The following is a 12,273-nucleotide window of genomic DNA, read 5'->3' as shown; positions in this document are numbered from 1 at the left end:
TCTATGTTGAATATTCTAGTTTCCACTAACCTCTCTTATAGAAGATACAAATTGTCTAACATTTGTATGCAACCTATAGGAATGACTATATTACCATGTTTTACTGCTTTTCTTATCTCTAAATTTTACCTGGGACCCTTCGTGCCATGCCTAGGGAGGATGTCTGTTTGCTGTTTGGTATTCGCAGCATCTAACAAAGGGGCCTTCAGGCATTCAGTTGCTTTCAGCCACACAGTCAAAAATGGCTATCATTTCTATTTTGCTTATATTTTTCCTAGTCTCAAAGTCTTTTGTTAGGCACTCGTATTGATAAGGTTTCCCTAATTCATCCTTCCCAACCCCAATCCATGCCCGATGCCGCTGCCACCCAAGGGAGCTGATCACCCAAACTGGGTGAGGCACCTTCAGCTCCACTCACTGCCCTCCACCCCGGGCGGGGGAAGGAATTCCTGCCGACCCCCAAGGTGTGTGGAAAAATTCACATCACCAGAGGTTTCTGTGCTCAAATAAGACAGAGGAGTCTTATAAAAGCAATTTCATTCATAAAACAAGGGAGAGGCCATGAGCTATTTCCCATGGCGTGTCTGCAATTGTTGGAGAGCACAGCCTCCTTTTCATCCTAATTTTTCTAGTTGCATCTCCCTCTCCTCATTGGATGAAGTATTTGAGACGTACAGATTTCCCAATGCACTCACTGCTTCATCCCCTGAATATGCACCCCACTTTTGTATAGCTAACGATATTCACGGATCTGTTTAGTGTTTGTTCTTCTTCTGGGAGTTCATGAATTGAGCAGGAGCTTGGCTGAGCAGCAGTCTGTGTGGTCAATTAATAACATTTTCTGACCCTGATGGCTTCTGCTGTCACTTCCTTATGTCCACGTCCCCGGCCCTGTGTCCAAGCGGATTCGCAGCCTGTGTTTGTAGAGACCCTTTGCTGTTGTTCCTTGCATGGGGGTCCCCCGTTTTGGGGCCATCCCCCCTGGAGCAGGGTGTCCCGGCTTGGTGCAGCCCCGCCCTCGGGCAGCGCTGAGCCAATGAGAGCGCGCGGCGGTGATGACGCAGCAGTGTCCAGGCAGAGCCGCAGCTCCCAGCGTTGCCCACCTGGAGCCACCTGCGCCCGGCCCGGGCCCCAGCGCCCCCCTGGATGGGAATTTGGGGAGGTGGGAGGGGGGGAGCGCCAAGGCCGGGCCCCCCCGCGCTGTGGTGGCGGCAGCGGCTGCAGTGGGGAGCGAGTGCGGGCGGGAGCGGCCGAGAGCCCAGCGCTGCCCCAGCCCGAGCTGCCCCAGCTCCATCGCTGCCCCTGCGCTGGGATGCTGTGGGTTTGGGGGGAAGAGGGAGCCGGCAGTGGTTGCTGGGCCTGGGGGCACCAGGAGAAGGGAAGGAGAAGCAGAGTTGAAGAACTAAATGGTCAAAGGATGCACGTGGGAGGAGCAGGTGGGATTGTGCAGGAGAAAGAAGAATAATGGGCGGGAGTGTGAGGAAGAGTAGGTACACCGCAGGAGGGTCAGAAATGAGAAGCAGCACAATGTTCCACTCCTCCCTGTATCTGTAGCCTCTCCCACAGCCCCAGGAGCGTTGCTCCCCCCGCATGCAGCAGGTGACCGAAAAGGATGATCCATGATTTTCACAGGGGTGAATCTTGGTGTTTGTGAGCTTTATTGGGCTAAATGTTGGTGCTTTGGTTTTTTGCAGGGGCTGAATCTTTATATTTTGGAGGGGATTTGGGCTGAAACTAACTTTTTTGGGAGTGTTTGATCTATGTCTTGATGTTTGGATAATTTTGGGGCTGAATCGTGGTGTTTTCAAGGTTCTTATAGACACAAGATGCCAAATGACTTCCTGAGATGAACTTTGGAAGGAGGAACCCCCAGCCCAAGGTGCTCTTTTTTTTTTTCCCCTCAAACTAGGATTTGTCATTCCCATGCCGTGGGTAGATGGAGGAGGAGGAAAAGCCCCAGAGATCCCTCTCGAGGAGGGGCTGCAAACCCAGCCCAGGGAGCTGCGAGGAGGAAAGACCCTCCCTGAGCCGGGAAGGCGGCTGGAGATCCAGGCAGAGCTCAGAGCTGGTGGAGAAGCCTCCTGGAGGGGAGAAGCCCCACAAGTGCTTGGAATGTGGGAAGGGTTTCAGCCGGAGCTCCAGGCTGATTCGGCACCAGATGATCCACACTGGGGAAAATCTCTATGAGTGTGGGAAATGTGGGAAGTGTTTCAGAGACAGCTCGGACCTGCTCCGGCACCAGGTGATCCACACAAGGGAACGGCCCTACACCTGCTTGGAATGTGGGAAGAGCTTTGGATGGAGCTCCAACCTGAGACAACACCAGTGCATCCACACTGGGGAGAGGCCCTACGAGTGTCCCAAGTGTGGGAAGAGGTTTCAGAGAAGCTCCGATCTCCTCCTACATGAGCGGATTCACACAGAGGAGAGGCCCTTCCGCTGCCCCGACTGCGGGAAGGGATTCAAGCAAAACTCCACCCTCACTGTCCACCGGCGCATCCACACTGGGGAGAGGCCCTACGAGTGTCCTGAGTGTGGGAAGAGCTTCTCACACAGCTCTCACTTGACCCAACACCAACGGAGTCACCACTAAGGGAAGCCCTGTGAGTGCCCCGAGTGTGGGAAGAGCTTCGTGCTCTGCTCCAGCTCCATCCCCCATGGGAGGATCGGTGTTGGATGATCCCCAGTGACCCCCGTTGGGCAGAGCCCTGGTGATCCGTGGTCCTGGTGATCCGTGTTGGGAAGACACCTGGCTGGGGGACTGTGCATCATCCTGTCTCCCTGTGGGCACCTGGATGAATTCAGGGGCAGCAAAGTCCATCAGGATGCAAACCAACTTTGGGAATTCCTTGGGGAGAATGAATTTGTTGATATCCAACTCTAGCAAATCTTCTGTGTTCAATCCTTTCTTCTGGTGGTGCCCTGCTGGGCAGGGTGGAGGAAGAACCCCCGGCCCGTGGCTGGAATTGAGTGCAGCGGGCGCCGGAGAACAGCCATGAAACCAGAAACTCATCACGGCTCCTCTGACTAAACCCTACAGTCCTCACCCAGCCCCCAGCATGGCCTTGAAAGACTCTTTATTGTAAATAACTCGGACTGCCCCACATGGAAAAAATCACAAAACCCTCTGCTGCCCGGGCAAGGTATTAACTCTTGGAATGCCCAGAATAAAACTTTACAGATACTTTATTCTCTCTCCTAAAAAAAACCCAAAAAACCCAAAAACAACCAAAACACAAACAAAGCCAAAAAAACCCACCAAAATAGTCATACATACAGAAACATTATAAAATCACCGAAATCAATTAAAAAGAAAAGTCAAATATGAAATAAAGAAAGGAGAAAAGTAGTGAGCTAAAATTTATTTTTTTAAACTACGGAGAAAAGCCTCTTGTTTCATCTACAACACATAAAACTATTTTGAGGTGAATATGACTGTTCTAACTGTACATATAAACAAGAGCATTGATATTAAAGTAAACAAATGTTAAGATTGCTGTAATCTCCTGTTTAAATAATAAAAAAACCCTACTGTTCCCCCAAGAAAAAGAAAAAAAATCTCTGTACTCAAAAATAAACTGTTTTTTCTTTAACCTGTTATAATCCTTAAACTGTGCCTTGTAAATTAACACAGTACTTAAAAAAAGTTATGAGAAAAACTGTTAATCTGAAAAAAGGGTTTTTAGATAGTAATCAGATTTCCATTCTCCTGGGCAGCTAATCACTAACATCAAAACCACAAGAAAACTGTTCGTTATTCTAAGTTTTTTTCTTATAGCTTCCCTTAATAAAATTTCAATTTCTACCGTTTAAAGTTAAACCTGTTTTTTACCTTTGTCCTAATCCTATTTCAAAACAAAAACATTTTCAAATTAATAAACCAAAACCACTGCATCTAACCTCAGTGATTCCAGGATTTTGATTTCCTATTGCCCAAGGGTGTCTTCTCCAGCCAAAGGGTGATGAACTCAGGTAAAGACCAAGATTTTGGAGACAGTGGGGTGGAAACCCCTCCAAAAAAATGTTCTTCCACCCAAGCACGTGGATCCTCAGCTCACACAGACACAGAAATCGTTTTCTTTTGGCCTTGATTTGCTTTTAATTTCTCTTCATCCCTTTAAAACATCCAACACTGGGGTAAAAATAAATTCACTGAACTGAGACATGGGTGGAGACACGGGAGGACCTTCCTTTGGTGCAGTTAAGGCTGTGTCCTCTTGTCCTGTCCCTGTTCCCTAAGAGAAGAGCCCGACCCCCACCAGGCTGCACCCTCCTGTCAGGGAGTTGTAGAGAGTGATGAGGTGTCCCCTGAGCCTCCTCTTCCCCAGGATAAACATTCCCAGCTCCCTCAGCTGCTCCTCACAGGACTTGTGTTCCACAGCTTCTCCCCTGTTTTTCCACAGCCTCTGCTCCTGTTCCAGTGCAGCTGCAACCCCTCCAGTGGTGCTGCTCCCACTCCAGTGCTGCTCGTCTGTGACACTGAGGGGACAGGTGGGACTGTGAGGACATTGTGACACTGCAGGGCCTCCTGGAATTGTGGGGCCGTTGTTACACTATGGGGACATATGGAACCATGGGTCCCTTGTCACAATGAGGGCATAAATGACACTTTGGGGCCATTGTGACATTGAGGGGACATATGGAACCCTGATGCCATTGTGACATGAGGGGACATGGAACACTGGGGCCACTGTGCCACTGCAGAGCCTCCTGGAAGCATGGGGCATTGTGACACTGAGGGGACACATGGAACCATTATTCCATTGTGACACATGGAAATCTGAGGCCATTGTGACATGAGGGGACACATGAAAGCCTGGGGCCATTGTTTCACTGAGGAGAAACATGGAATCCTGAGGCCAGTGTCAAACTGAGGAGACAAATGGAACCCTGAGGCCATTGTGACAGGAAGGGACACATGGAACCATTGGGCCATTGTGACACGGCAGGGTCTCTTGGAACCGTGGGAACATGGTGATACTGAAGGGACACATGGAACCCTGGGTCATTGTGACACTAATGGGACACGTGGAACTTTGGGGATATTGTAACTTTGAGGGGACAAATGGAATCATGGGGCCATTGTGACACTGAGGGACACATGGAAATGCAGACATTGTGATGCTGAGGAGACACATGGAACCATGGGGCCATTGTGATATTCAGGGTACACATGGAACGGTGAGACATTGTGACACCTCAGAGCCTCTTGAAACTGTGGGACCATTGTGACACTGAGAGGTCACATGGCACGCTGGCACTATTGTGCCACTGAGGGGACACATGGAACAATGGAGCAATTGTGACACTGCAGGGCCTCCTGGAACCGTGTGGACATTGTGACATTGAGGGGACACGTGGGACTGTGGGGCCATTGTGACACTCAGGGGTCCCATGGAACCGTGGGGCCATGGTGACACTCCAGTGTTTTGTGTAATCCAGAGGCCCCTGTGATTCTGCAGGGCCTCATGGAACCAAGGATCCATTGTGATCCCACAAGGCCTTGTCGTTCTCCACGACTTCATGAAACTGAGGGGACACTGGGACACTGTGGAGTCTCTTGAATCCAAGAATCCATTGTGACACTTTCGGGATTTGGGGAAAGAAAGTGACTCTGTGACACTGTGGGGTCTTGTGGAATCCAGAGGCCCTTATAATTCTACGGGACCTCATGGGACCAAGAATCCTTTGAGATATTTTGGGGCTTCAGGGAAAGAAAGGGATTCTGTGACACTGTGGGGTCTCATGGAATCCAGAGGCCCCTATGGTTCTGTGGGGATTTTTGGAAACAAGGAGCCATTGTGATGCCTCAGGGCCTTATGGTGTCCAGAGATCATTATGACATTGTGGAGTCTCCTAGAATGAAGGATCCATTTTGACTTTACAGGGCCTCATGGAGCCAAGGGTGACAACACGAGACCTCACAACAGAAAGGGGGGACCCTCTGTGCTGGTTTTGCACATTTGACATTTTGTGAGGAAGGAAGAAGCCACCCCCGGAAATGATTTTTTTTGACAGGAGCTGCTAAGAGCTTCCTCCATGTCTGACAAAATCTAATCAGTGATTAGTTTTGAGAACTGACAACCTGTTAAACCACTGAAAATCTGTGCAGCCAGAGCGGCCACACTGTCCTGGCTGGGGCCCTTGAAAATCCTGGCACAACCTCCCAGAATTCTCCACTGTAAACAGCTCTGACCACCACCAGCAGGGATCATATGATTATCTGCAGGCCTTGGAACAAGATATTATCTCTTTCACTGTACAGATGAGACTTGCAGACCTTCAATTCTCTCTCGAGTGAGAGAACAGGACAGAGTGAAGACACGTAGAGGAACAACATGTGGACCCCAAGGTTAGAGAAGCAGAATTTAGGTCCCAGATGGGAGGGATTGAGGAGATGCCTGACTCTTGGGCTGAAATCCTTTTGTAAGTCTATGGGAAAGATAAAGTTGATATGTCAGACTCTATTTCCCTGTAACTTGTTGAAAAGCACATGAAGGATGAAATGTTTCAATTGTAGACATGAGCAAAAGCATCCATGCTGAACAAGCAGATATTGAAGTAGCTTGAACAGAGAGAGATGAGAGTGATGAAGACCCTTTACCCCAGGGAAGAAGAAGAGAAACTCTGTTCCCAGAGATGAAGATGATCTCAGAGACAGATGAAGAGAACCTTTGCTTCTGAAGAGTTCATCCTTAAAAGTGTACCCCATTACCCAAAGATTGAGCCCTCAAAAACAATTGTGGGGTAAGCTGTAGGCCGAGTGGAGAGACTTTTACAAAGTGATGAGATTTCCATTTTCCTGGGCAGCTGATTCACTGTGACTTTGAAGCCACGAGAGAATTGTCTCTTGTGGAGAAGTCTCCATAGCATGACAAGAGAGACTCCTCTCCCTAAGTGAACTGGAAAAAGACTATTTTAGAGATGGTAAACTGGCTGAATTGTTCCTGCACTCTGTCAGTGTAAAGAAAAGAGGGTGTGGAGGGAGAAGTGTTCTGAAGGTTTTATTCTGATTCTTATTATTCTTTTAGTTCTGTTAATAAAGTTCTTTCTTTATACCCTTTAAGGTTTGAGCCTGCTTTGCCTTCCTCCTAATCCTATCTCACAGCAGGAAATGAGTAAATAATTCTAGTGGAAGATTTGGCCAGCACTAAACCTGTAGTAGCTAACAGCTGGCCTGGAGGCCTTCCAGTTATAACTAATCCTGATTATAATTTTATAATGTAAATAATTCTATAACTACTGTAATGCTATAACTTGAGCAGTCTGGGCTGTTGGGGAGCAGAGCTAACCGTGCAGACTTCAAAGGTTATATATGGAGAACAGCCCTCAATAAAAGTTGGTTTTTGTTGCATGAACACGGAGTTTTTTGTCATCACTTCTGTCTCAACTGCATTGAGTGGTGACCCCGATGTGATAGGCAATAGCCCGGCTGTGGGGATAGTGGTGGAGTTGGAACCCCAGTGGGGGAAGGTGACTGGGAAGAGCTGCCAGCAGTCGAGAGCTGTGGAGGTCCAGACCTTGTAAATAGAAGAACCTGCTGGGGACCCTTGTAAATAGAAGATTCTTTCAAAAAGAAGAAGCAGATGGAGATACAGGAATGTGATTTTCCAGAGAAGAAAGAGAAGGGGCTCAGAGCCATGGACTGGACACAGCTGCAAGAGCTGCAGCAGAGATGCCATGGGCAATGCCCACTGGGGAAGTGGTAGGTTATAACTGGGTGTTTCTGCCATTCCTTCCCAGTCAGGCTCACCTCAGCCTCCAGCAGAGTCAATTCCTGCCATCCTCCCATCACCCTGGCAATGGACTCAGGATCTGTCCCCACATGTCCCAATGGCATTAGGGTACACTGTGCACCAGGATCAACTAACACTCTATATTTCTGTGGCTCTGATGTGCCAGGACATCAGATCCACACCACTCAAAAGACCCAGTTTTCCTGTGCCTCTCCCTGGCTAGAGGCAAGGCCCCTCTAGCCCTGGTTATTATTTCCTTCCTGGGCATACATACCAGAGGTTCCGTCAAGCGGATCCGACAGATCATCCTCCCTTCTGTATTACCCAACACCTCGGTCATGGGAGGTTGAGACTACCTTCACTTTAGTGGAGCTCCCTCAGTGTTTCCCTCCTTGAGTTGACACACCTGTGCTGCCAGGACAGAAGTGGGTTTCCCATCCCACCTTCTCATGTCTTCCCCATGGCCACGCAGAAAGAACCGCAGGCAGCTTGTGGGGTGTATACTCTCTCTAGCTGGGGGATGTTGGGTTCTGACTTTGAGGTCTGTGACTTGCACAAGTGCCATATGGGAAACTGTTCCTCCTCACCTCTTCCCTCATCTCCTCCTGGAGGCTCTTAATTACAGCACAGACATGAGACTGCATCAGGCCATTGATCATACTCTTGTAGTTCCTAAGCTTGTTGGCAACAGAATCCACTGTTTCTCGGCTGTTACCAGCATTAATTGTTGCAATCAAGGTGGTGTATTGAGATGGGCCTAGGCTTGCCAGATTCCACAACATCTGCCCTGTGCACCTGGCCTTGTCAGGGTCATTGTCATGCTGTCCATCCCTCCCAAAGAGCACCTCCAGCACTGCCACTTCTCTCAGCTCTTGGATCCCTTCCTCAAGGGTGCTCCAGCGCATTCTCTCTCTGTGGACAAACATCGCTCTTACACTCATTAAAAGTCGCTCCCAGAGGGAAAGGGATCTGAGTCCTGGGTCAAAGGTCCCAAATTCCTTGCCTCAGTACCATCCAGTTGCACACCTGCACCCATAGGGCCTCAGACCCAAAGTAACCAGGTTGTATAAGCCTCCCAACTTTCCCCTGTTCAGTTGTGTAGACTGTTAGTAGCAAGTTCTCAGATCTCGTTGTTCCTATTGCTTACTTTTCGCTGCAGGAATTATAGTATTGTTAATTGCTCTTTCCCATTGGATCTCTCCCTCAGACCCTGCCTTAATCCCTCCCTGCACCCCAGTGTATAAATATCCCTACCCTACCCTGGACCCTGCTTTTTCCCACTTCATTCCCAGTACAGTGCACGCCTTCCTGTTTGTTGTTTTCACCTCATTAAAATTCTTTTTCCAAACAATTGGATCAAAACTGTCTCTCTCCATAAAAGTCGTTACATCCATTTCCCGGGGAAACCACCGGTCAGACTGTACGGGCTTGGACCGGGGGGTTTCGAGCCGAGCAAAAACCCACGGTGCACAGAGAGAGCCGCGGAAAACCCGAGCAGCGAGGCTTCAAAACGCCCGCGGAATGAACAAGGAGCCTCTCCCCGCCCCGGCCCCGCACACATCCCCTCCCGGGCTGCCGGGGTTTAGATACAATAACCATTCTTTGGGCACAAAGCAGAGGATCATGGAATTACCATCACCGTAACTCACTGCAAGAGAATCGTGTATAAAATAATCACATGTAAATATCTATCTATAAAAGCATGTACTGAACTCTGAATACAGCAATGTGCTCTAGGACAGGAGTGGAGAGGCTGAACGGAAACCAGGAGAGATGGGGAATATACGGACACAGCAAACCCTCCAAGGGCTTTAAACTCATTCCCAGCTTTTCCATGTTTCAACGGCATTGATTGCTGGATTTGAATAAACTGAGATGTCACTGTGAAAAGCAGAGCAGTCTGGAAGCAGACACTGCTGCTGGAGTCAAAGTCTGGTCTTGTCACATCGCAGATTTGAAAAGATATTGAATAAAAAATTCCATTTCCCACGACCTTTCCCGGCACATACCTCTTCGCACATTACAAAATACAACAGAATTATTTCTATAGGGTAAAAAATAAAGTAAAATGAGCATTGAAAATGTTCCCTGATAAAAAGTGACGTTGAGAAAATACAAAATAATGAAGTGTGTCTAGAAAAGCCGGCTGTGATTTCTCAGGTATTTGGCTCAGGGTCAGCTCCGAGCCGGGCTCTGTCTCCCAGGTGCCCAAGTGCCCGGGCCAGCTCTGAGCAGCCTCTCCCGGCTCTCCAGCCCGGCTTTGCCCCGGCTCTGCCCCGGGCAGGCACTCGGTGTTTCCGTGGTGCCCCTGCCCCGCTCAGCTCCCCGTGCCCTGCAAAGGCGCCGAGGCTGCGCTCGGTGCCCCTGGGTGTCACTGAGCGAGGCACTGACGAGCCCCGGTGCCCGGGCACAGCCCTGAGGGACACCCCTCGTCCCCGGCCTCCCGCGGGACACGGAGCCACTGCCCACAAGGCCCTGGCACGTCCGGCCCGGCCAATTCCTCCTGCCCCGGCCAGCCCGGGCTGCAGCCCCAGGGCTCTGCAGGCCGGGGCTGGGGCTGCCGGCTCCCACCGTGGCCAAAGCCTCCCAGGGCTCTGGCCACGCCAGGGGCTACAAGGCCACGAGGCCGGGGCTGCTCCGGGCCGCTTCCAGGCTGTCCCTCTGCTCTTGGGTGCCGGGGGTGGCCCTTTGTGACACGGGCGTGTGTCAGGGCCCTCGGTGATGCGGGACATTGTGGTGCTGTCATGAATGAGAGCGTTTGAGATCGCTTAAAAATCGATGACAAGGGCATGAACAAAAGTCAGATTTAATATTGAGCGACAAAATACAACAAGTTTAATGGCAAGATTCACTGTACTGCCTACAGAACAGCTGAGGCACAACAAGGGAAAACAAGCAACAACAAAACCAAACAAAATCCAGGCAACCAAAACAGAAATGAACTGAGAACTCTCTAGGTGAGTGTGGGTGGGTGTGTGCTGTGTTTAGGTGCATGGGACAAAAGAGAGTGCAGGCAAGGATTAAAAGGAACATGGCCTAAAAACTAATCAATGCTAAGCAGTACTTTAACTGCTTCCTTAATTTGTCACTTAACTTATACCTTAGCCCCAACAATCCAACAGAGGTACAACAATGAACTAGTACCTGACTTAGCTTATAACTTAACGTTAACAATTCAACAGAGCACTAACACTTAACAGCATTTAACCTAACTTATAGCTATAACTTCCATGTTGTACTTAGTAATTTAAGGGAAAAACAACACTTAGCTTATGACTTACATTTAAAAACTTAGCAAAACATTTAACAATTACAGCATTTAAGTAAGTTCATAACTATAACTAAACCTTGCTTACAGGCCTAACTTAGATATCCACACTACTTCCTCATCTAGGAAAGCTATATTTCTCCCAGATTTGCTATAGCAAATGTGCAGGGGCACACACACAGACAGGAACAGTCAGTGCAAACAAGGTACCTGTGAAAAATTCCCCCCAGAGCTCAGTGAAATCCTCCCTTCAGATGTTTTTGCCTCTCCCACTGGCCGAAGGATCGGGCCTTGAGCAGTGAGGGTATGGGCCCAGGACACGTCGTGTTTCAGCGATCCTCCAGGCACAGCAAAGCCGAGGGTTTGCTGGCTCTGAGAGGCCCCTCAGAGGGAGACTGCTGGTCACAGCCCATGGTGGCCCAGGAGAGCTCAAAGGTCTCCTTTTGGATTTCTGTTGAGAGGGTCACAAGATAGTGGGCTCCAGTCATAACCATGTTTCATCCTGGCCTCAGTTTGGGTTGGCACTTTCTCTAGGAGTGGGGGAATGCATCCCCACACTGGGATCTCAGGGGTGCCCATGGCCTGAGTGATGCTGGCCCGATGCCAGGCACCCACCAAACCCACTGACCCTGCCTCTCCAGCTGCAAGGGAAGAGAAAGTTTAACCAGGAGCTCCAGGATCAGATTAAGATACGACGAGCAAACACAACAAACAGCAAAACGGGCGTCACAGACACAGCCTGGGCACAGCGAGGGAATTTATTACCAATCAAATCATAACAAAAGAAGGAAAAGAGAGAGAAATCTCTCCAACAACTTCCCCCCACCCAATGTGGATCACTGGGGACCATGGATCACCAGGGCTGTGCCCAACGGGGGTCTCTGGGGATCATCCAACACCGATCCTCCCATGGGGGATGGAGCTGGAGCAGAGCACGAAGCTCTTCCCACACCTGGGCAGTCACAGGGCTTCCCTCAGTGGTGACTCCGTTGGTGTTTGGTCAAGTGAGAGCTCTGTGAGAAGCTCTTCCCACACTCAGGACACTCGTAGGGCCTCTCCCCAGTGTGGATGCGCCGGTGCCTGATGAGATTGGAGTTGAGGTTGAATCCCTTCCCGCAGTTGGGGCAGCGGAAGGGCCTCTCCTCTGTGTGAATCCGCTCATGTAGGAGGAGATTGGAGCTTCTCTGAAACCTCTTCCCACACATGGGACACTCATAGGGCCTCTCCCCAGTGTGGATGTGCTGATGTCTTCTCAGGTGAGAACTCAAG

The 12,273-nt window shown here is 49.7% G+C and overlaps 1 protein-coding gene across 1 annotated transcript in view; it reads left to right on the top strand.

Annotated features, from left to right (window-relative positions):
- The window catches only part of LOC148218027 (uncharacterized), a 775,474-nt gene that overhangs the window by 440,897 nt on the left and 322,304 nt on the right, over window positions 1-12,273 (top strand). Inside the window, 1 exon segment of the mRNA XM_088158035.1 lies at window positions 2,088-2,376. Within this exon segment, the coding sequence (XP_088014161.1) occupies window positions 2,088-2,376 (289 nt within the window).

Source organism: Sturnus vulgaris, unplaced genomic scaffold (genome assembly GCF_052056855.1).
Source record: "Sturnus vulgaris isolate bStuVul1 unplaced genomic scaffold, bStuVul1.hap1 Scaffold_195, whole genome shotgun sequence".
NCBI classification, from domain to species: Eukaryota; Metazoa; Chordata; class Aves; order Passeriformes; family Sturnidae; genus Sturnus; species Sturnus vulgaris.
The sequence above is the reverse complement of the archived record's forward strand: the minus strand, read 5'-3'. Positions and strand labels throughout refer to the sequence as shown.